Below are 23,354 nucleotides of genomic sequence, written 5' to 3' on the forward strand. Positions count from 1 at the left end.
AGAGGAGGTTCACCAGGATGTTGCCTTGTATGGAGGGTGCTAGCTATGAAGAGAGGTTGAGTAGATTAGGATTATTTTCATTAGAAAGACGGAGGTTGAGGGGGGACCTGATTGAGGTGTACAAAATCATGAGAGGTTTAGACAGGGTGGATAGCAAGAGGCTTTTTCCCAGAGTGGGGGTTTCAATTACTAGAGGACACGAGTTCAAAGTGAAAGGGGAAAAGTTTAGGGGGGATATGCGTGGAAAGTTCTTTACGCAGAGGGTGGTGGGCACCTGGAACGCATTGCCAGCGGAGGTGGTAGATGCGGGCACGATGGAGTCTTTTAAGATGTATCTAGACAGATACATGAATGGGCAGGAAGAAAAGAGATACAGAACCTTAGAAAATAGGCGACATGTTTAGAGAGAGGATCTGGATCGGCGCAGGCTTGGAGGGCCGAAGGGCCTGTTCCTGTGCTGTAATTATCTTTGTTCTTTGTTCTTTAATGAAACCTTCCCCGAATCTAGGGAATTTTGGAAAATCAAAACCAACACATTCACTATCTTAATAGCCATTTCTTTTAAGACAGAAGTGGAGACAGAACAAGTCCCGGAAACTATAGTCCAGTTAACTTAACAGGAGATAAGATATTGGAATCTTCATTCAAAAGTATAATAGAATAACATCTAGAATCCAAAAATATAACAGATAGCACAGATTTCAAAAGAGGTCATGCCTGACCAACTTATTGAACTCTAACATCTGTTGTTGGGAAATTGCTAGAGTCCCAATTTTAACTCTGTGAAAGTGAATGGGTTTTGAGTGAGTTAAAATCAGGCCCTATAACTAAAGATAGGGTGACTGAACACCTTGAAAATTTTCAGCTGTTCAGAGAGAGCCAGCATGGATTTGTAAAGGGTACAGGCCCAATGAACCTGATTGAATCTTTTGACTAGAGTAGTGAACAGGGGAATGTCTAAGGATGTTATTTATACAGATTTCCAGAAGGTATTTGATTAAGTCCATCAGAAGAAATTCTTAGTAAAGTTGAAGCTCACGGAATTTCAGGAAAATTATTGATCTGGGTAGGAAATTGGCTGAATGACTGGAGACAGAGAGTAGGGGAGGTACTCTAATTGTCAGAATATGACTAGTGGTGTGCCACAAAGATTCACCTTGGGCCTCAACTACTCACTGTATTCATTAATGATTTAGATGTTGGAATAGAAAGCCACATATCCGAGTTTACTGACGACATAACGATAGGCAGCATTGTAAACAGTGTAGACTGAAGAATAAAATCGCAGAGATATTGGTAGATTAAGTGAATGGGCAAAACTGTAGCAAATTAATTTCAATGTAGACAAACGTGAGGTCATCCACTTTGGACCTAAAAAGGAATAGAACAGAATACGATCTAAATGGTGAAAGGTTAGAAACACTGGAGGTCCAAAGAGACTTGGAGGTCCAGGTTCACAGATCATTAAAATATCATGAACTGGTATAGAAAATAATCAAAAAGGCTGATTTTTGTATTCATTCATGGGATGTGGGCCGCGCTGGCAAGGCCAATGGCTAATTGCCCTTAAGAAGGTGGTGGTGAACTGCCTTCTTGAATCGCTGCAGTCCATGTGGGGTAGATACACCACAGTGCTGTTCGGAAGGGAGTTCCAGGATTTTGACCCAGTGACAGTGAAGGAACGGTGATCTAGTTCCAAGTCAGGATGGTGTGTGAACTTGGAGGGGAACTTGCAGGTGGTGGTGTTCCCATGCATCTGCTGCCCTTGTCCTTCTAGTTGGTAGAGGTCACGGGTTTGGAAAGTGCCTTGTCGAAAGAGCCTTGGTGCGTTGCTGCAGTGCATCTTGTAGATGGTACACACTGCTGCCACTGTGCGTCGGTGGTGGAGGGAGTGAGTGTTTGTGGATGGGGTGCTGATTAAGGGGGCTGCTTTGTCCTTGATGGTGTTAAGAGTGTTTTTGGAGCTGCATTCATCCAGGCAAGTGGACAGTATTCCATCACACTCCTGATTTGTGGTTTGAAGATAGTGGAAAGGTTCACTTTGGAGAGTCAGGAGGTGAGTTACTCGCCGCAGGATTCCCAGCATCTGACCTACTCTTGTAGCCACGGTATTTATATGGCTGCTTCAGTTAAGTTTCTGGTCAATGGTAACCCCCAGAATGTTGACAGTGGAGGATTCAGTGACGGTAATGCTGTTGAATGTAATGTGGAGATGGTTAGATTCTCTCTTGTTGGAGATGGTCATTGCCTGGCACTTGTGTGGTGCGAATGTTACTTGCCACTTATCAGTCCAAGCCTGGATGTTGTCCAGGTCTTGCTGCATATGGAACTGGACTGCTTTAGTATCTGAGAATGGAACTGAACACTATGCAATCATCAGCGAACATCCCCACTTCTGACTTTATGACGGAGGGAAGGTCATTGATGAAGTAACTGAAGATGGTTAGGCCTAGGATACTGGAATGCTGGCCTTTATATCTATAGGAATACAACACAACCGGGTAGAAGTCATGCTTCAGTTATACAAAGCCCTGATTAGACTACACCTGGAGTAATGTGAATAGTTCTGGAAACCACACCTTATCAGTGATATATTGGGCTCGGAGGGAGTGCAGTGTAGATTTACCAGAATGATGCCCAGGCTAAAATCCAAAGAAAGATTAAACAAACTAGGGTTGTATTCCCTGGAATTTAGAAATTTAAGGCATGATATGATAGAAGTTTTCAAGATATTAAGGGGAACTGATAGGATAGATAGAGAGAAACTATTTCTGATGATTGGGGAGTCTAGAATACTAACGACATCAAAGGATATGGGGATAGCGCGGGAAAATGGTGCTGAGTTAGATGCCATGATCTAACTGAATGGCAGAGCAGGCTCGATGGGTTGAATGGCCTAATCCTGCTCCTATGTTCTTGCGTTCCTATGACTGGGAGGCAGAGTCTAAATACTAGAGCCAGACCTTTCAGGAGTGAAATGAGGAAACACTTCTGCACACAAAGGTAGAAGTTTGGAACTCTCTTTCACAAACGGCAATTGATGCTGGATCAATTGTTAATTTTAAATTTGAGATCGATAGATTTTTTTATCCAAAGGTATTAAGGGATGTGCAGTTAGGCTGCAGATCAGCCATGATCTCATTGAATGGCAGAACAGGCACGAGGGGCTGAATGGCCTCCTCTTGTTCCGATGGTACCACATAGCTAATGTCAGAATATGTCGGGGGCAAGTTGCAGAAAGGATAGCACACTGGCTACAAACCAAGAGTAGAGCTTAACAATATTTACTCAGATTGGCAGAAGGTGGGAAGTGGTCTTCCACTAGGATCGGTGCTGGGACCACTGTTGTTCAACATTTACAACAACGATTTAGACTCAGGAATTGCAAGAACAACTTCAAAATTTGAGAACAACATTAATTTGGGTGTAGGTAATACAAGGGAAGGATATGACAAAATACAAGAGGACATTAATAAACTTTCAGAATAGGCATGCAAATGGCAAAGGAATTTTAATAAGTGTGAGGTGGTGTATTTTAGTCGAAAGAATAAAGAGGCCCCCCCTGCTTGGAAAATAAGAATCTGAATGACAGATAGAAACAAAAGGGATCTGAGGGTACAGATACATAGTCACTAATAGTAGCACAACACAGATCAATACAGTCATAAAAAAGTGAACAAAACACTGGAGCTCATTCCTACGGGGATAGAGCAGAGAAGTTACATGAAACTTGTACTGAACCTTGGTCAGACTACACTTGGAGAACTGTGCACAGTTCTAGTCTCCTTATCATAAAAAGGATATAAAAGAACTGGAGAACATTTGAAACAGACTGACTAGATCAATGCCAGAACTGAAAGGCTATACTTCTCAAGAATGATTGAACGGGCTGGGGGTCTTTTCTCCAGAAAACAGAAGACAGAGGCGGTGACTTGATGGAAATCTTATGGTTCCATTTGATAAGTGAGACGTAGAGAAGACGTTTCTACTTGCAGGCGAGACCAGGAGTAAGGGTTAATAAATATAAGATATTCACTAATAAATCTAATTGGGAATTCAGGAGAAACTTCTTTAGCCAGAGAGTGGTGAGAATTTGGAACTCACTACCACAGCGAGTGGTTGAGGAGAATAGCATAGAGGCATCTGAGGGGAAGCTTGTTGAAGTTGGATGTGCACATGGAGGAGAAAGAAACAGAAGGATATGTTGATAGGGTTACAGATGAAGAGACTCGGGTGGAATGTACCTGGTGGGCTGAATGGCCTGTTTCTATGTTGTACATTCTATGTACTTTTATGTAACTTGATGTCATACCTCCACCTCTTCCACCTCTGCGTGATTTCTCGCTCAGTCCTCCCTGACCGGCCTTACCTCCTGCTGCATATCCTGAAGGAGTTCCGCGATTGCCAAGGAGTTCTTCAAATCAGCGGCTCGTCTTTCCAGCCTAATCTCCAGAGAGTTAAACCTGTAGTGCCAACAAGTGATCCAGAGTTAAAACAGGACTCTTTACATTGTCAACCATGAGTCCTTCACACAGGCTTACAGCACAAGGAGGTCCATCCAGCCCTTTGAAAGAGCTACCCAATTACACCCCAGCACTTTCCCTATAGGTGTGCTGTGTCACAAAGCCATGGCTCAGTGGTTAGCAATCTCCCTATGAGGATGAAAGTCATGGGTTCAAGTCCCACTCAAGAGACTTGAGGAAATGAAGTCTCGGCTTATACTCCAGTACATGACTGAGGACAGCTGGACTGTGGAAGAGGGAATGATGCACTGCCAGCACTGAGGAAGTGCTACACTTCATTTTATTCATTCATAGGATGTGGGTGTCACTGGCCAGACCAGTATTTGTTGCCCATCCCTAATTGCCCTTGAGAAGGTGGTGGTGAGCTGCCTTTTTGAACCGCTGCAGTCCATGTGGGGTAGTTACACCCACAGTGCTGTTAGGAAGGGAGTTCCAGGATTTTGACCCAGCGACAGTGAAGGAACGGCGATATAGTTCCAAGTCAGGATGGTGTTTAGCTTGGAGGGGAACTTGCAGGTGGTGATGTTCCCATGCATCTGCTGCCCTTGTCCTTCTAGTTGGTAGAGGTCGTGGGTTTCAAAGATGCTGTCGAAGGAGACTTGGTGAGTTGCTGCAGTGCATCTTGTAGATGGTACACACTGCTGTGACACAACACGATGGAGGGCATTCTCAATGTGAAGACTGGACTTTGTCTCCACAAGGACTGTGCAGCACTCCCTCACTACTGACTCATTAACATATTGTTTGCCTTTGCTGCATGACCTATTGGTCAGATATGTGGCCTTGTCCAATCTACACCTTCTCCTTTGTTATCTCTTGCCCCACCCCGCCTCACTTGCTTATAACCTTTGACATTTCTAATATTTGCTACTTCCGAAGAAGGGTCACTGAGCCGAAACGTTAACTCTGCTTCTCTTTCCACAGATGCTGCCAGACCTGCTGAGATGTTCCAGCATTTCTTGTTTTTACTCCCTCAGTACAAACCCTCTGACAGTACAACAATCCCTCAGTACAGACCCTCCAACAGTGCAGCAATCCCTCAGTACTGACCCTCCGACTACAGCACTCCCTGAGTACAGACCCTCCGACAGTGCAGCAATCCCTCAGTACTCACCCTCCGACAGCGCAGCACTCCCTCAGTACTCACCTTCCGACAGTGCAGCACTCCCTCAGTACTGACCCTCCGACAGTGCAGAACTCCCTCAGTACTGGCCCTCCGATGGTGCAGCACTCCCTCAGTACTGACTCTTCAACAGTTCGGCAATCCTTCAGTACTGACCCTCTGACAGTGCAGCACTCCCTCGGTACTGACCCTCTGACAGTGCAGCACTCCCTCAGTACTGACCCTCCGACATTGCGGCACTCCCTCAGTACTGACCCTCCGACAGTGCAGCACTCCCTCAGTACTGACCCTCTGACAGTGCAGCACTCCCTCAGTACTGACCCTCCGACATTGCAGCACTCCCTCAGTACTGACCCTCTGACAGTGCAGCACTCCCTCAGTACTGACCCTCCGACATTGCAGCACTCCCTCAGCACTGACCCTCCGATGGTGCAGCACTCCCTCAGTACTGACTCTTCAACAGTTCAGCAATCCTTCAGTACTGACCCTCTGACAGTGCAGCACTCCCTCAGTACTGACCCTCTGACAGTGCAGCACTCCCTCAGTACTGACCCTCCGACAGCGCAGAACTCCCTCAGTACTGACCCTCCGACAGTGCAGTACTCCCTCAGTACTCACACTCGGACAGTGCAGCACTCCCTCAGTACTGACCCTCCGATGGTGCAGCACTCCCTCAGTACTGACTCTTCAACAGTTCAGCAATCCTTCAGTACTGACCCTCCAACAGTGCAGCACTCCCTCTGTACTGACCCTCTGACAGTGCAGCATTCCCTCAGTACCGACCCTCTGACAGTGCAGCACTCCCTCAGTACCGACCCTCCGAGAGTGCAGCACTCCCTCAGTACTGACCCTCTGACCGTGCAGCACTCCCTGAGGGAGAGTCAGCACCTGTGTGCCAGCTGGGGCTCAGTGAGCAGCCCACCTGCTTCTGCTTCTGAAGGTTGTGGCTGCATGTCCCACTTACAAGACTTGATTGGAGAAAATCAAGGCACACACTTCATGCAGTACTGAGGGAGTGCTGCACTGTCGGAGGGTCAGTACTGAGGGGGTGCTGCACTGTCAGAGGCTCAGTACTGAGTGAGTGCTGCACTGTCATAGGGTCAGTACTGAGTGAGTGCTGCACTGTCAGAGGGTCAGTACTGAGTGAGTGCTGCACTGTCGGAGGGTCAGTACTGAGGTAGTACTGCACTGTCAGAGGATCAGTACTGAGTGAGTGCTGCACTGTCAGAGGGTCAGTACTGAGGGAGTGCCGCACTGTCAGAGGGTCAGTACTGAGGGAGTGCTGCACTGTCAGAGGGTCAGTACTGAGTGAGTGCTGCACTGTCAGAGGCTCAGTACTGAGTGAGTGCTGCACTGTCAGAGGGTCAGTACTGAGTGAGTGCCGCACTGTCGGAGGGTCAGTACTGAGGTAGTACTGCACTGTCAGAGGATCAGTACTGAGTGAGTGCTGCACTGTCAGAGGGTCAGTACTGAGGGAGTGCCGCACTGTCAGAGGGTCAGGACTGAGGGAGTGCTGCACTGTCAGAGGGTCAGTACTGAGTGAGTGCTGCACTGTCGGAGGGTCAGTACTGAGGAAGTACTGCACTGTCAGAGACTCAGTACTGAGGGAGTGCTGCACTGTCGGAGGGTCAGTACTGAGGGAGTGTTGCAATGTCAGAGGGTCAGTACTGAGGGAGTGCTGCACTCTCAGAGGGTCAGTACAGAGGGAGTACTGCACTGTCAGAGGGTCAGTACTGAGGGAGTGCTGCACTGTCAGAGGGTCAGTACTGAGTGAGTGCTGCACTGTCGGAGGGTCAGTACTGAGGGAGTGCTGCACTGTCAGAGAGTCAGTACTGAGAGAGTGCTGCACTGTCGGAGGGTCAGTACTGAGCGAGTGCTGCACTGTCGGAGAGTCAGTACTGAGGGAGTGCTGCACAGTCGGAGGATCAGTACTGAGGGAGTGCTGCACTGTCGGAGGGTCAGGACTGAGGGAGTGCTGCACTGTCGGAGGGTCAGCACAGAGGGAGTGCTGCACTGTCGGAGGGTCAGTACTGAGGGAGTGCTGCACTGTCGGAGGGTCAGTACTGAGGGAGTGCTGCACTGTCGGAGGGTCAGTACTGAGGGAGTGCTGCACTGTCGGAGGGTCAGTACTGAGGGAGTGCTGCACTGTCGGAGGTTCAGTACTGAGGGGGTGCTGCACTGTCGGAGGGTCAGTACTGAGGGAGTGCTGCACTGTCGGAGGGTCAGTACTGAGGGAGTGCTGCACTGTCGGAGGGTCAGTACTGAGGGAGTGCTGCACTGTCGGAGGTTCAGTACTGAGGGGGTGCTGCACTGTCGGAGGGTCAGTACTGAGGGAGTGCTGCACTGTCGGAGGGTCAGTATGGAGGAAGTACTGCACTGTCGGAGGGTCAGTACTGAGGGAGTGCTGCACTGTCGGAGGGTCAGTACTGAGGGAGTGTTGCAATGTCAGAGGGTCAGTACTGAGGGAGTGCTGCACTCTCAGAGGGTCAGTACAGAGGGAGTACTGCACTGTCAGAGGGTCAGTACTGAGGGAGTGCTGCACTGTCAGAGGGTCAGTACTGAGTGAGTGCTGCACTGTCGGAGGGTCAGTACTGAGGGAGTGCTGCACTGTCAGAGAGTCAGTACTGAGAGAGTGCTGCACTGTCGGAGGGTCAGTACTGAGCGAGTGCTGCACTGTCGGAGAGTCAGTACTGAAGGAGTGCTGCACAGTCGGAGGGTCAGTACTGAGGGAGTGCTGCACTGTCGGAGGGTAAGGACTGAGGGAGTGCTGCACTGTCGGAGGGTCAGCACAGAGGGAGTGCTGCACTGTCGGAGGGTCAGTACTGAGGGAGTGCTGCACTGTCGGAGGGTCAGTACTGAGGGAGTGCTGCACTGTCGGAGGGTCAGTACTGAGGGAGTGCTGCACTGTCGGAGGGTCAGTGCTGAGGGAGTGCTGCACTGTCGGAGGTTCAGTACTGAGGGGGTGCTGCACTGTCGGAGGGTCAGTACTGAGGGAGTGCTGCACTGTCGGAGGGTCAGTATGGAGGGAGTGCTGCACTGTCGGAGGGTCAGTACTGAGGGGGTGCTGCACGGTCGGTGGTCAGTACTGAGGGGGTGCTGCACTGTCGAAGGGTCAGTACTGAGGGAGTACTGCACTGTCAGAGGTTCAGTACTGAGTGAGTGCTGCACGGTCAGAGGGTCAGTACTGAGTGAGTGCTGCACTGTCAGAGGGTCAGTACTGAGTGAGTGCTGCACTGTCAGAGGGTCAGTACTGAGGGAGTGCTGCACTGTGAGAGGGTCAGTACAGAGGGAGTGCAGCACTGTCAGAGGGTCAGTACTGAGGGAGTGCTGCGCTGTCGGAGGGTCAGTACTGAAGGACTGCTGCAGTGTCGGAGGGCCAGTACTGAGGGAGTGCTGCACTGTCGGAGGGTCAGTACTGAGGGAGTGCTGCACTGTCGGAGGGTCAGTACTGAGGGGATGCTGCACTGTCGGAGGGTCAGTACTGAGGGAGCGCTGCACTGTCAGAGGCTCAGTACTGAGTGAGTGCTGCACTGTCAGAGGGTCAGTACTGAGTGAGTGCTGCACTGTCGGAGGGTCAGTACTGAGGGAGTACTGCACTGTCATAGGGACAGTACTGAGTGAGTGCTGCACTGTCAGAGGGTCAGTACTGAGTGAGTGCCGCACTGTCAGAGGGTCAGTACTGAGGGAGTGCCGCACTGTCAGAGGGTCAGTACTGAGGGAGTGCTGCACTGTCAGAGGGTCAGTACTGAGTGAGTGCTGCACTGTCGGAGGGTCAGTACTGAGTGAGTGCTGCACTGTCGGAGGGTCAGTACTGAGGGAGTGTTGCAATGTCAGATGGTCAGAACTGAGGGAGTGCTGCACTCTCAGAGGGTCAGTACAGAGGGAGTACTGCACTGTCGGAGGGTCAGGACTGAGCGAGTGCTGCACTGTCGGAGAGTCAGTACTGAGGGAGTGCTGCACAGTCGGAGGGTCAGTACTGAGGGAGTGCTGCACTGTCGGAGGGTCAGTACTGAGGGAGTGCTGCACTGTCGGAGGGTCAGTCCAGAGGGAGTGGTGCACTGTCGGAGGGTCAGTACTGAGGGAGTGCTGCACTGTCGGAGGGTCAGTACTGAGGGAGTGCTGCACTGTCGGAGGGTCAGTACTGAGGGAGTGCTGCACTGTCGGAGGGTCAGCATGGAGGGAGTGCTGCACTGTCGGAGGGTCAGTACTGAGGGGGTGCTGCACTGTCAGAGGGTCAGTACTGAGGGGGTGCTGCACTGTCGGTGGTCAGTACTGAGGGGGTGCTGCACTGTCGAAGGGTCAGTACTGAGGGAGTACTGCACTGTCAGAGGGTCAGTACTGAGTGAGTGCTGCACGGTCAGAGGGTCAGTACTGAGTGAGTGCTGCACTGTCAGAGGGTCAGTACTGAGTGAGTGCTGCACTGTCAGAGGGTCAGTACTGAGGGAGTGCTGCACTGTCAGAGGGTCAGTACTGAGTGAGTGCTGCACTGTCAGAGGGTCAGTACTGAGGGAGGGCTGCACTGTCGGAGGGTCAGTACTGAGTGAGTGCTGCACTGTGAGAGGGTCAGTACAGAGGGAGTGCTGCACTGTCAGAGGGTCAGTACTGAGGGAGTGCTGCGCTGTCGGAGGGTCAGTACTGAAGGACTGCTGCAGTGTCGGAGGGCCAGTACTGAGGGACTGCTGCACTGTCGGAGGGTCAGTACTGAGGGAGTGCTGCACTGTCGGAGGGTCAGTACTGAGGGAATGCTGCACTGTCGGAGGGTCAGTACTGAGGGAGTGCTGCACTGTCGGAGGGTCAGTACTGAGGGAGTGCTGCACTGTCGCAGGGTCAGTACTGAGGGAATGCTGCACTGTCGGAGGGTCAGTACTGAGGGAGTGCTGCACTGTCGGAGGGTCAGTACTGAGGGAGTGCTGCACTGTCTGAGGGTCAGTACTGAGGGAATGCTGCACTGTCGGAGGGTCAGTACTGAGGGAATGCTGCACTGTCGGAGGGTCAGTACTGAGGGAGAGCTGCACTGTCGGAGAGTCAGTACTGAGGGAATGCTGCACTGTGAGAGGGTCAGTACAGAGGGAGTGCTGCACTGTCAGAGGGTCAGTACTGAGGGAGTGCTGCGCTGTCGGAGGGTCAGTACTGAAGGACTGCTGCAGTGTCGGAGGGCCAGTACTGAGGGAGTGCTGCACTGTCGGAGGGTCAGTACTGAGGGAGTGCTGCACTGTCGGAGGGTCAGTACTGAGGGGATGCTGCACTGTCGGAGGGTCAGTAATGAGGGAGCGCTGCACTGTCAGAGGCTCAGTACTGAGTGAGTGCTGCACTGTCAGAGGGTCAGTAATGAGTGAGTGCTGCACTGTCGGAGGGTCAGTACTGAGGGAGTACTGCACTGTCATAGGGACAGTACTGAGTGAGTGCTGCACTGTCAGAGGGTCAGTACTGAGTGAGTGCCGCACTGTCAGAGGGTCAGTACTGAGGGAGTGCCGCACTGTCAGAGGGTCAGTACTGAGGGAGTGCTGCACTGTCGGAGGGTCAGTACTGAGTGAGTGCTGCACTGTCGGAGGGTCAGTACTGAGGGAGTGTTGCAATGTCAGAGGGTCAGTACTGAGGGAGTGCTGCACTCTCAGAGGGTCAGTACAGAGGGAGTACTGCACTGTCGGAGGGTCAGGACTGAGCGAGTGCTGCACTGTCGGAGAGTCAGTACTGAGGGAGTGCTGCACAGTCGGAGGGTCAGTACTGAGGGAGTGCTGCACTGTCGGAGGGTCAGTACTGAGGGAGTGCTGCACTGTCGGAGGGTCAGTCCAGAGGGAGTGGTGCACTGTTGGAGGATCAGTACTGAGGGAGTGCTGCACTGTCGGAGGGTCAGTACTGAGGGAGTGCTGCACTGTCGGAGGGTCAGTACTGAGGGAGTGCTGCACTGTCGGAGGGTCAGCATGGAGGGAGTGCTGCACTGTCGGAGGGTCAGTACTGAGGGAGTGCTGCACTGTCGGAGGGTCAGTACTGAGGGGGTGCTGCACTGTCAGAGGGTCAGTACTGAGGGGGTGCTGCACTGTCGGTGGTCAGTACTGAGGGGGTGCTGCACTGTCGAAGGGTCAGTACTGAGGGAGTACTGCACTGTCAGAGGGTCAGTACTGAGTGAGTGCTGCACGGTCAGAGGGTCAGTACTGAGTGAGTGCTGCACTGTCAGAGGGTCAGTACTGAGTGAGTGCTGCACTGTCAGAGGGTCAGTACTGAGGGAGTGCTGCACTGTCGGAGGGTCAGTACTGAGTGAGTGCTGCACTGTCAGAGGGTCAGTACTGAGGGAGTGCTGCACTGTCAGAGGGTCAGTACTGAGTGAGTGCTGCACTGTGAGAGGGTCAGTACAGAGGGAGTGCAGCACTGTCAGAGGGTCAGTACTGAGGGAGTGCTGCGCTGTCGGAGGGTCAGTACTGAAGGACTGCTGCAGTGTCGGAGGGCCAGTACTGAGGGACTGCTGCACTGTCGGAGGGTCAGTACTGAGGGAGTGCTGCACTGTCGGAGGGTCAGTACTGAGGGGATGCTGTACTGTCGGAGGGTCAGTACTGAGGGAGTGCTGCACTGTCGGAGGGTCAGTACTGAGGGAGTGCTGCACTGTCGGAGGGTCAGTACTGAGGGGGTGCTGCACTGTCGGAGGGTCAGTACTGAGGGACTGCTGCCATGTCGGAGGGTCAGTACTGAGGGGGTGCTGCACTGTCGGAGGGTCAGTACTGAGGGAGTACTGCACTGTCAGAGGGTCAGTACTGAGTGAGTGCTGCACGGTCAGAGGGTCAGTACTGAGGGAGTGCTGCACTGTCGGAGGGTCAGTACTGAGTGAGTGCTGCACTGTCGGAGGGTCAGTACTGAGTGAGAGCTGCACTGTCAGAGGGTCAGTACTGAGTGAGTGCTGCACTGTCGGAGGGTCAGTACTGAGGGAGTGCTGCACTGTCGGAGGGTCAGTACTGAGGGACTGCTGCACTGTCGGAGGGTCAGTACTGAGGGAGTGCTGCACTGTCACAGGGTCAGTACTGAGGGAGTGCTGCACTGTCGGAGGGTCAGTACTGAGGGGATGCTGTACTGTCGGAGGGTCAGTACTGAGGGAGTGCTGCACTGTCGGAGGGTCAGTACTGAGGGAGTGCTGCACTGTCGGAGGGTCAGTACTGAGGGGGTGCTGGCATGTCGGAGGGTCAGTACTGAGGGGGTGCTGCACTGTCGGAGGGTCAGTACTGAGGGAGTACTGCACTGTCAGAGGGTCAGTACTGAGTGAGTGCTGCACGGTCAGAGGGTCAGTACTGAGGGAGTGCTGCACTGTCGGAGGGTCAGTACTGAGTGAGTGCTGCACTGTCGGAGGGTCAGTACTGAGTGAGAGCTGCACTGTCAGAGGGTCAGTACTGAGTGAGTGCTGCACTGTCGGAGGGTCAGTACTGAGGGAGTGCTGCACTGTCGGAGGATCATTCCTGAGGGAGTGCTGCACTGTTGGAGGGTCAGTACTGAGGGACTGCTGCACTGTCGGAGGGTCAGTACTGAGGGAGTGCTGCACTGTCACAGGGTCAGTACTGAGGGAATGCTGCACTGTCGGAGGGTCAGTACTGAGGGAATGCTGCACTGTTGGAGGGTCAGTACTGAGGGACTGCTGCACTGTCGGAGGGTCAGTACTGAGGGAGTGCTGCACTGTCACAGGGTCAGTACTGAGGGAGTGCTGCACTGTCGGAGGGTCAGTACTGAGGGGATGCTGTACTGTCGGAGGGTCAGTACTGAGGGAGTGCTGCACTGTCGGAGGGTCAGTACTGAGGGAGTGCTGCACTGTCGGAGGGTCAGTACTGAGGGGGTGCTGCCATGTCGGAGGGTCAGTACTGAGGGGGTGCTGCACTGTCGGAGGGTCAGTACTGAGGGAGTACTGCACTGTCAGAGGGTCAGTACTGAGTGAGTGCTGCACGGTCAGAGGGTCAGTACTTAGGGAGTGCTGCACTGTCGGAGGGTCAGTACTGAGTGAGTGCTGCACTGTCGGAGGGTCAGTACTGAGTGAGAGCTGCACTGTCAGAGGGTCAGTACTGAGTGAGTGCTGCACTGTCGGAGGGTCAGTACTGAGGGAGTGCTGCACTGTCGGAGGATCATTCCTGAGGGAGTGCTGCACTGTTGGAGGGTCAGTACTGAGGGACTGCTGCACTGTCGGAGGGTCAGTACTGAGGGAGTGCTGCACTGTCACAGGGTCAGTACTGAGGGAATGCTGCACTGTCGGAGGGTCAGTACTGAGGGAATGCTGCACTGTCGGAGGGTCAGTACTGAGGGAGTGCTGCACTGTCGGAGGGTCAGTACTGAGGGAGTGCTGCACTGTCGCAGGGTCAGTACTGAGGGAATGCTGCACTGTCGGAGGGTCAGTACTGAGGGAGTGCTGCACTGTCGGAGGGTCAGTACTGAGGGAATGCTGCACTGTCGGAGGGTCAGTACTGATGGAGTGCTGCACTGTCGCAGGGTCAGTACTGAGGGAATGCTGCACTGTCAGAGGGTCAGTACTGAGGGAGTGCTGCACTGGAGGAGGGTCAGTACTGAGGGAGTGCTGCACTGTCGGAGGGTCAGTACTGAGGGAATGCTGCACTGTCGGAGGGTCAGTACTGATGGAGTGCTGCACTGTCGCAGGGTCAGTACTGAGGGAATGCTGCACTGTCAGAGGGTCAGTACTGAGGGAGTGCTGCACTGTAGGAGGGTCAGTACTGAGGGAGTGCTGCACTGTCGCAGGGTCAGTACTGAGGGAATGCTGCACTGTCGGAGGGTCAGTACTGAGGGAGTACTGCACTGTGGCAGTGTCAGTACTGAGGGAGTGCTGCACTGTCGGAGGGTCAGTACTGAGGGAGTGCTGCACTGTCGCAGGGTCAGTACTGAGGGAGTGCTGCACTGTCGGAGGGTCAGTATGAGGGAGTGCTGCAGTGTCAGAGGGTCAGTGCTGAGGGAATGCTGCACTGTCGGAGGGTCAGTACTGAGGGAGTGCTGCAGTGTCGGAGGGTCAGTACTGAGGGAGTGCTGCACTGTCGGAGGGTCAGTACTGAGGGAGTGCTGCACTGTCGCAGGGTCAGTACTGAGGGAATGCTGCACTGTCGGAGGGTCAGTACTGAGGGAGTGCTGCACTGTCGCAGGGTCAGTACTGAGGGAATGCTGCACTGTCGGAGGGTCAGTACTGAGGGAATGCTGCACTGTCGGAGGGTCAGTACTGAGGGAGTGCAGCACTGTCTGAGGGTCAGTACTGAGGGAATGCTGCACTGTCGGAGGGTCAGTACTGAGGGAATGCTGCACTGTCGGAGGGTCAGTACTGAGGGAGAGCTGCACTGTCGGAGGGTCAGTACTGAGGGAATGCTGCACTGTCGGAGGGTCAGTACTGAGGGAGTGCTGCACTGTCGGAGGGTCAGTACTGAGGGAGTGCTGCACTGTCGGAGGGTCTGTACTGAGGGAGTGCTGCACTGTCGGAGGGTCAGTACTGAGGGAATGCTGCACTGTCGGAGGGTCAGTACTGAGGGAGTGCTGCACTGTCGGTGGGTCAGTACTGAGGGAATGCTGCACTGTCAGAGGGTCAGTACTGAGGGAGTGCTGCACTGTCGGAGGGTCAGGACTGAGGGAGTGCTGCACTGTCGGAGGGTCAGTACTGAGGGAATGCTGCACTGTCGGAGGGTCAGTACGGAGGGAGTGCTGCACTGTCGGAGGGTCAGTACTGAGGGAGTGCTGCACTGTCGGAGGGTCAGTACTGAGGGAGTGCTGCACTGTCGGAGGGTCAGTACTGAGTGAGTGCTGCACTGTCGAAGGGTCAGTACTGAGGGAGTGCTGCACTGTCGGAGGGTCAGTACTGAGGGAGTGCTGCACTGTCGGAGGGTCAGTACTGAGGGAGTGCTGCACTGTCGCAGGGTCAGTACTGAGGGAGTGCTGCACTGTCGGAGGGTCAGTACTGAGGGAGTGCTGCACTGTCGGAGGGTCAGTACTGAGGGAGTGCTGCACTGTCGCAGGGTCAGTACTGAGGGAGTGCTGCACTGTCGGAGGGCCAGTACTGAGGGAGTGCTGCACTGTCGGAGGGTCAGTACTGAGGGAGTGCTGCACTGTCGGAGGGTCAGTACTGAGGGAGTGCTGCACTGTCCGAGGGTCAGTACAGAGGGAGTGCTGCACTGTCGCAGGGTCAGTACTGAGGGAGTGCTGCAGTGTCGGATGGTCAGTACTGAGGGAGTGCTGCACTGTCGGAGGTTCAGTACTGAGGGAGTGCTGCACTGTCGGAGGGTCAGTACAGAGGGAGTGCTGCACTGTCGCAGGGTCAGTACTGAGGGAGTGCTGCACTGTCGGAGGGACAGTACAGAGGGAGTGCTGCACTGTCGGAGGGTCAGTACTGAGGGAGTGCTGCACTGTCAGAGGGTCAGTACTGAGGGAGTGCTGCCCTGTCGGAGGGTCAGTACTGAGGGAGTGCCGCACTGTCAGAGGGTCAGTACTGAGGGAGTGCCGCACTGTCAGAGGGTCAGTACTGAGGGAGTGCTGCACTGTCAGAGGGTCAGTACTGAGTGAGTGCTGCACTGTCGGAGGGTCAGTACTGAGGGAGTGTTGCAATGTCAGAGGGTCAGTACTGAGGGAGTGCTGCACTCTCAGAGGGTCAGTACAGAGGGAGTACTGCACTGTCAGAGGGTCAGTACTGAGGGAGTGCTGCACTGTCAGAGGGTCAGCACTGGTGAGTGCTGCACTGTCGGAGGGTCAGTACTGAGGGAGTGCTGCACTGTCGGAGGGTCAGTATGAGGGAGTGCTGCACTGTCGGAGGGTCAGTATGAGGGAGTGCTGCAGTGTCAGAGGGTCAGTGCTGAGGGAATGCTGCACTGTCGGAGGGTCAGTACTGAGGGAGTGCTGCAGTGTCGGAGGGTCAGTACTGAGGGAGTGCTGCACTGTCGGAGGGTCAGTACTGAGGGAGTGCTGCACTGTCGCAGGGTCAGTACTGAGGGAATGCTGCACTGTCGGAGGGTCAGTACTGAGGGAGTGCTGCACTGTCGCAGGGTCAGTACTGAGGGAATGCTGCACTGTCGGAGGGTCAGTACTGAGGGAATGCTGCACTGTCGGAGGGTCAGTACTGAGGGAGTGCAGCACTGTCTGAGGGTCAGTACTGAGGGAATGCTGCACTGTCGGAGGGTCAGTACTGAGGGAATGCTGCACTGTCGGAGGGTCAGTACTGAGGGAGAGCTGCACTGTCGGAGGGTCAGTACTGAGGGAATGCTGCACTGTCGGAGGGTCAGTACTGAGGGAGTGCTGCACTGTCGGAGGGTCAGTACTGAGGGAGTGCTGCACTGTCGGAGGGTCTGTACTGAGGGAGTGCTGCACTGTCGGAGGGTCAGTACTGAGGGAATGCTGCACTGTCGGAGGGTCAGTACTGAGGGAGTGCTGCACTGTCGGTGGGTCAGTACTGAGGGAATGCTGCACTGTCAGAGGGTCAGTACTGAGGGAGTGCTGCACTGTCGGAGGGTCAGGACTGAGGGAGTGCTGCACTGTCGGAGGGTCAGTACTGAGGGAATGCTGCACTGTCGGAGGGTCAGTACGGAGGGAGTGCTGCACTGTCGGAGGGTCAGTACTGAGGGAGTGCTGCACTGTCGGAGGGTCAGTACTGAGGGAGTGCTGCACTGTCGGAGGGTCAGTACTGAGTGAGTGCTGCACTGTCGAAGGGTCAGTACTGAGGGAGTGCTGCACTGTCGGAGGGTCAGTACTGAGGGAGTGCTGCACTGTCGGAGGGTCAGTACTGAGGGAGTGCTGCACTGTCGCAGGGTCAGTACTGAGGGAGTGCTGCACTGTCGGAGGGTCAGTACTGAGGGAGTGCTGCACTGTCGGAGGGTCAGTACTGAGGGAGTGCTGCACTGTCGCAGGGTCAGTACTGAGGGAGTGCTGCACTGTCGGAGGGCCAGTACTGAGGGAGTGCTGCACTGTCGGAGGGTCAGTACTGAGGGAGTGCTGCACTGTCGGAGGGTCAGTACTGAGGGAGTGCTGCACTGTCCGAGGGTCAGTACAGAGGGAGTGCTGCACTGTCGCAGGGTCAGTACTGAGGGAGTGCTGCAGTGTCGGATGGTCAGTACTGAGGGAGTGCTGCACTGTCGGAGGTTCAGTACTGAGGGAGTGCTGCACTGTCGGAGGGTCAGTACAGAGGGAGTGCTGCACTGTCGCAGGGTCAGTACTGAGGGAGTGCTGCACTGTCGGAGGGACAGTACAGAGGGAGTGCTGCACTGTCGGAGGGTCAGTACTGAGGGAGTGCTGCACTGTCAGAGGGTCAGTACTGAGGGAGTGCTGCCCTGTCGGAGGGTCAGTACTGAGGGAGTGCCGCACTGTCAGAGGGTCAGTACTGAGGGAGTGCCGCACTGTCAGAGGGTCAGTACTGAGGGAGTGCTGCACTGTCAGAGGGTCAGTACTGAGTGAGTGCTGCACTGTCGGAGGGTCAGTACTGAGGGAGTGTTGCAATGTCAGAGGGTCAGTACTGAGGGAGTGCTGCACTCTCAGAGGGTCAGTACAGAGGGAGTACTGCACTGTCAGAGGGTCAGTACTGAGGGAGTGCTGCACTGTCAGAGGGTCAGCACTGGTGAGTGCTGCACTGTCGGAGGGTCAGTACTGAGGGAGTGCTGCACTGTCAGAGGGTCAGTACTGAGAGAGTGCTGCACTGTCGGAGGGTCAGGACTGAGCGAGTGCTGCACTGTCGGAGAGTCAGTACTGAGGGAGTGCTGCACAGTCGGAGGGTCAGTACTGAGGGAGTGCTGCACTGTCGGAGGGTCAGTACTGAGGGAGTGCTGCACTGTCGGAGGGTCAGTCCAGAGGGAGTGGTGCACTGTCGGAGGGTCAGTACTGAGGGAGTGCTGCACTGTCGGAGGGTCAGTACTGAGGGAGTGCTGCACTGTCGGAGGGTCAGTACTGAGGGAGTGCTGCACTGTCGGAGGGTCAGCATGGAGGGAGTGCTGCACTGTCGGAGGGTCAGTACTGAGGGAGTGCTGCACTGTCGGAGGGTCAGTACTGAGGGGGTGCTGCACTGTCAGAGGGTCAGTACTGAGGGGGTGCTGCACTGTCGGTGGTCAGTACTGAGGGGGTGCTGCACTGTCGAAGGGTCAGTACTGAGGGAGTACTGCACTGTCAGAGGGTCAGTACTGAGTGAGTGCTGCACGGTCAGAGGGTCAGTACTGAGTGAGTGCCGCACTGTCAGAGGGTCAGTACTGAGGGAGTGCCGCACTGTCAGAGGGTCAGTACTGAGGGAGTGCTGCACTGTCGGAGGGTCAGTACTGAGTGAGTGCTGCACTGTCGGAGGGTCAGTACTGAGGGAGTGTTGCAATGTCAGAGGGTCAGTACTGAGGGAGTGCTGCACTCTCAGAGGGTCAGTACAGAGGGAGTACTGCACTGTCGGAGGGTCAGGACTGAGCGAGTGCTGCACTGTCGGAGAGTCAGTACTGAGGGAGTGCTGCACAGTCGGAGGGTCAGTACTGAGGGAGTGCTGCACTGTCGGAGGGTCAGTCCAGAGGGAGTGGTGCACTGTTGGAGGGTCAGCACTAAGGGAGTGCTGCACTGTCGGAGGGTCAGTACTGAGGGAGTGCTGCACTGTCGGAGGGTCAGTACTGAGGGAGTGCTGCACTGTCGGAGGGTCAGCATGGAGGGAGTGCTGCACTGTCGGAGGGTCAGTACTGAGGGAGTGCTGCACTGTCGGAGGGTCAGTACTGAGGGGGTGCTGCACTGTCAGAGGGTCAGTACTGAGGGGGTGCTGCACTGTCGGTGGTCAGTACTGAGGGGGTGCTGCACTGTCGAAGGGTCAGTACTGAGGGAGTACTGCACTGTCAGAGGGTCAGTACTGAGTGAGTGCTGCACGGTCAGAGGGTCAGTACTGAGTGAGTGCTGCACTGTCAGAGGGTCAGTACTGAGTGAGTGCTGCACTGTCAGAGGGTCAGTACTGAGGGAGTGCTGCACTGTCGGAGGGTCAGTACTGAGTGAGTGCTGCACTGTCAGAGGGTCAGTACTGAGGGAGTGCTGCACTGTCAGAGGGTCAGTACTGAGTGAGTGCTGCACTGTGAGAGGGTCAGTACAGAGGGAGTGCAGCACTGTCGGAGGGTCAGTACTGAAGGACTGCTGCAGTGTCGGAGGGCCAGTACTGAGGGACTGCTGCACTGTCGGAGGGTCAGTACTGAGGGAGTGCTGCACTGTCGGAGGGTCAGTACTGAGGGGATGCTGTACTGTCGGAGGGTCAGTACTGAGGGAGTGCTGCACTGTCGGAGGGTCAGTACTGAGGGAGTGCTGCACTGTCGGAGGGTCAGTACTGAGGGGGTGCTGCACTGTCGGAGGGTCAGTACTGAGGGACTGCTGCCATGTCGGAGGGTCAGTACTGAGGGGGTGCTGCACTGTCGGAGGGTCAGTACTGAGGGAGTACTGCACTGTCAGAGGGTCAGTACTGAGTGAGTGCTGCACGGTCAGAGGGTCAGTACTGAGGGAGTGCTGCACTGTCGGAGGGTCAGTACTGAGTGAGTGCTGCACTGTCGGAGGGTCAGTACTGAGTGAGAGCTGCACTGTCAGAGGGTCAGTACTGAGTGAGTGCTGCACTGTCGGAGGGTCAGTACTGAGGGAGTGCTGCACTGTCGGAGGATCATTCCTGAGGGAGTGCTGCACTGTTGGAGGGTCAGTACTGAGGGACTGCTGCACTGTCGGAGGGTCAGTACTGAGGGAGTGCTGCACTGTCACAGGGTCAGTACTGAGGGAGTGCTGCACTGTCGGAGGGTCAGTACTGAGGGGAAGCTGTACTGTCGGAGGGTCAGTACTGAGGGAGTGCTGCACTGTCGGAGGGTCAGTACTGAGGGAGTGCTGCACTGTCGGAGGGTCAGTACTGAGGGGGTGCTGCCATGTCGGAGGGTCAGTACTGAGGGGGTGCTGCACTGTCGGAGGGTCAGTACTGAGGGAGTACTGCACTGTCAGAGGGTCAGTACTGAGTGAGTGCTGCACGGTCAGAGGGTCAGTACTGAGGGAGTGCTGCACTGTCGGAGGGTCAGTACTGAGTGAGTGCTGCACTGTCGGAGGGTCAGTACTGAGTGAGAGCTGCACTGTCAGAGGGTCAGTACTGAGTGAGTGCTGCACTGTCGGAGGGTCAGTACTGAGGGAGTGCTGCACTGTCGGAGGATCATTCCTGAGGGAGTGCTGCACTGTTGGAGGGTCAGTACTGAGGGACTGCTGCACTGTCGGAGGGTCAGTACTGAGGGAGTGCTGCACTGTCACAGGGTCAGTACTGAGGGAATGCTGCACTGTCGGAGGGTCAGTACTGAGGGAATGCTGCACTGTCGGAGGGTCAGTACTGAGGGAGTGCTGCACTGTCGGAGGGTCAGTACTGAGGGAGTGCTGCACTGTCGCAGGGTCAGTACTGAGGGAATGCTGCACTGTCGGAGGGTCAGTACTGAGGGAGTGCTGCACTGTCGGAGGGTCAGTACTGAGGGAATGCTGCACTGTCGGAGGGTCAGTACTGATGGAGTGCTGCACTGTCGCAGGGTCAGTACTGAGGGAATGCTGCACTGTCAGAGGGTCAGTACTGAGGGAGTGCTGCACTGGAGGAGGGTCAGTACTGAGGGAGTGCTGCACTGTCGGAGGGTCAGTACTGAGGGAATGCTGCACTGTCGGAGGGTCAGTACTGATGGAGTGCTGCACTGTCGCAGGGTCAGTACTGAGGGAATGCTGCACTGTCAGAGGGTCAGTACTGAGGGAGTGCTGCACTGTAGGAGGGTCAGTACTGAGGGAGTGCTGCACTGTCGCAGGGTCAGTACTGAGGGAATGCTGCACTGTCGGAGGGTCAGTACTGAGGGAGTGCTGCACTGTGGCAGTGTCAGTACTGAGGGAGTGCTGCACTGTCGGAGGGTCAGTACTGAGGGAGTGCTGCACTGTCGCAGGGTCAGTACTGAGGGAGTGCTGCACTGTCGGAGGGTCAGTATGAGGGAGTGCTGCAGTGTCAGAGGGTCAGTGCTGAGGGAATGCTGCACTGTCGGAGGGTCAGTACTGAGGGAGTGCTGCAGTGTCGGAGGGTCAGTACTGAGGGAGTGCTGCACTGTCGGAGGGTCAGTACTGAGGGAGTGCTGCACTGTCGCAGGGTCAGTACTGAGGGAATGCTGCACTGTCGGAGGGTCAGTACTGAGGGAGTGCTGCACTGTCGCAGGGTCAGTACTGAGGGAATGCTGCACTGTCGGAGGGTCAGTACTGAGGGAATGCTGCACTGTCGGAGGGTCAGTACTGAGGGAGTGCTGCACTGTCTGAGGGTCAGTACTGAGGGAATGCTGCACTGTCGGAGGGTCAGTACTGAGGGAATGCTGCACTGTCGGAGGGTCAGTACTGAGGGAGAGCTGCACTGTCGGAGGGTCAGTACTGAGGGAATGCTGCACTGTCGGAGGGTCAGTACTGAGGGAGTGCTGCACTGTCGGAGGGTCAGTACTGAGGGAGTGCTGCACTGTCGGAGGGTCTGTACTGAGGGAGTGCTGCACTGTCGGAGGGTCAGTACTGAGGGAATGCTGCACTGTCGGAGGGTCAGTACTGAGGGAGTGCTGCACTGTCGGTGGGTCAGTACTGAGGGAATGCTGCACTGTCAGAGGGTCAGTACTGAGGGAGTGCTGCACTGTCGGAGGGTCAGGACTGAGGGAGTGCTGCACTGTCGGAGGGTCAGTACTGAGGGAATGCTGCACTGTCGGAGGGTCAGTACGGAGGGAGTGCTGCACTGTCGGAGGGTCAGTACTGAGGGAGTGCTGCACTGTCGGAGGGTCAGTACTGAGGGAGTGCTGCACTGTCGGAGGGTCAGTACTGAGTGAGTGCTGCACTGTCGAAGGGTCAGTACTGAGGGAGTGCTGCACTGTCGGAGGGTCAGTACTGAGGGAGTGCTGCACTGTCGGAGGGTCAGTACTGAGGGAGTGCTGCACTGTCGCAGGGTCAGTACTGAGGGAGTGCTGCACTGTCGGAGGGTCAGTACTGAGGGAGTGCTGCACTGTCGGAGGGTCAGTACTGAGGGAGTGCTGCACTGTCGCAGGGTCAGTACTGAGGGAGTGCTGCACTGTCGGAGGGCCAGTACTGAGGGAGTGCTGCACTGTCGGAGGGTCAGTACTGAGGGAGTGCTGCACTGTCCGAGGGTCAGTACTGAGGGAGTGCTGCACTGTCCGAGGGTCAGTACAGAGGGAGTGCTGCACTGTCGCAGGGTCAGTACTGAGGGAGTGCTGCAGTGTCGGATGGTCAGTACTGAGGGAGTGCTGCACTGTCGGAGGGTCAGTACTGAGGGAGTGCTGCACTGTCGGAGGGTCAGTACAGAGGGAGTGCTGCACTGTCGCAGGGTCAGTACTGAGGGAGTGCTGCACTGTCAGAGGGACAGTACAGAGGGAGTGCTGCACTGTCGGAGGGTCAGTACTGAGGGAGTGCTGCACTGTCAGAGGGTCAGTACTGAGGGAGTGCTGCCCTGTCGGAGGGTCAGTACTGAGGGAGTGCCGCACTGTCAGAGGGTCAGTACTGAGGGAGTGCCGCACTGTCAGAGGGTCAGTACTGAGGGAGTGCTGCACTGTCAGAGGGTCAGTACTGAGTGAGTGCTGCACTGTCGGAGGTTCAGTACTGAGGGAGTGTTGCAATGTCAGAGGGTCAGTACTGAGGGAGTGCTGCACTCTCAGAGGGTCAGTACAGAGGGAGTACTGCACTGTCAGAGGGTCAGTACTGAGGGAGTGCTGCACTGTCAGAGGGTCAGCACTGGTGAGTGCTGC

General features: G+C 55.2%; 1 protein-coding gene across 1 annotated transcript in view; it reads right to left on the reverse strand.

Annotated features, from left to right (window-relative positions):
* Window positions 1–1,301: 1,301 nt before the first annotated feature.
* Window positions 1,302–23,354, reverse strand: part of LOC137367183 (uncharacterized) — a 327,563-nt gene continuing 305,510 nt past the window's right edge. The window contains exons 7-9 of the mRNA XM_068028620.1: window positions 4,370–4,463; window positions 3,121–3,254; window positions 1,302–1,371 (exon numbers count right to left, since the gene is read on the reverse strand). Of these exons, the coding sequence (XP_067884721.1) occupies window positions 1,302–1,371; window positions 3,121–3,254; window positions 4,370–4,463 (298 nt within the window). The remainder of the gene's footprint in view (window positions 1,372–3,120; window positions 3,255–4,369; window positions 4,464–23,354) is intronic.

The sequence above is a fragment of the Heterodontus francisci genome, chromosome 3 (assembly GCF_036365525.1).
Source record: "Heterodontus francisci isolate sHetFra1 chromosome 3, sHetFra1.hap1, whole genome shotgun sequence".
NCBI classification, from domain to species: domain Eukaryota; kingdom Metazoa; phylum Chordata; class Chondrichthyes; order Heterodontiformes; family Heterodontidae; genus Heterodontus; species Heterodontus francisci.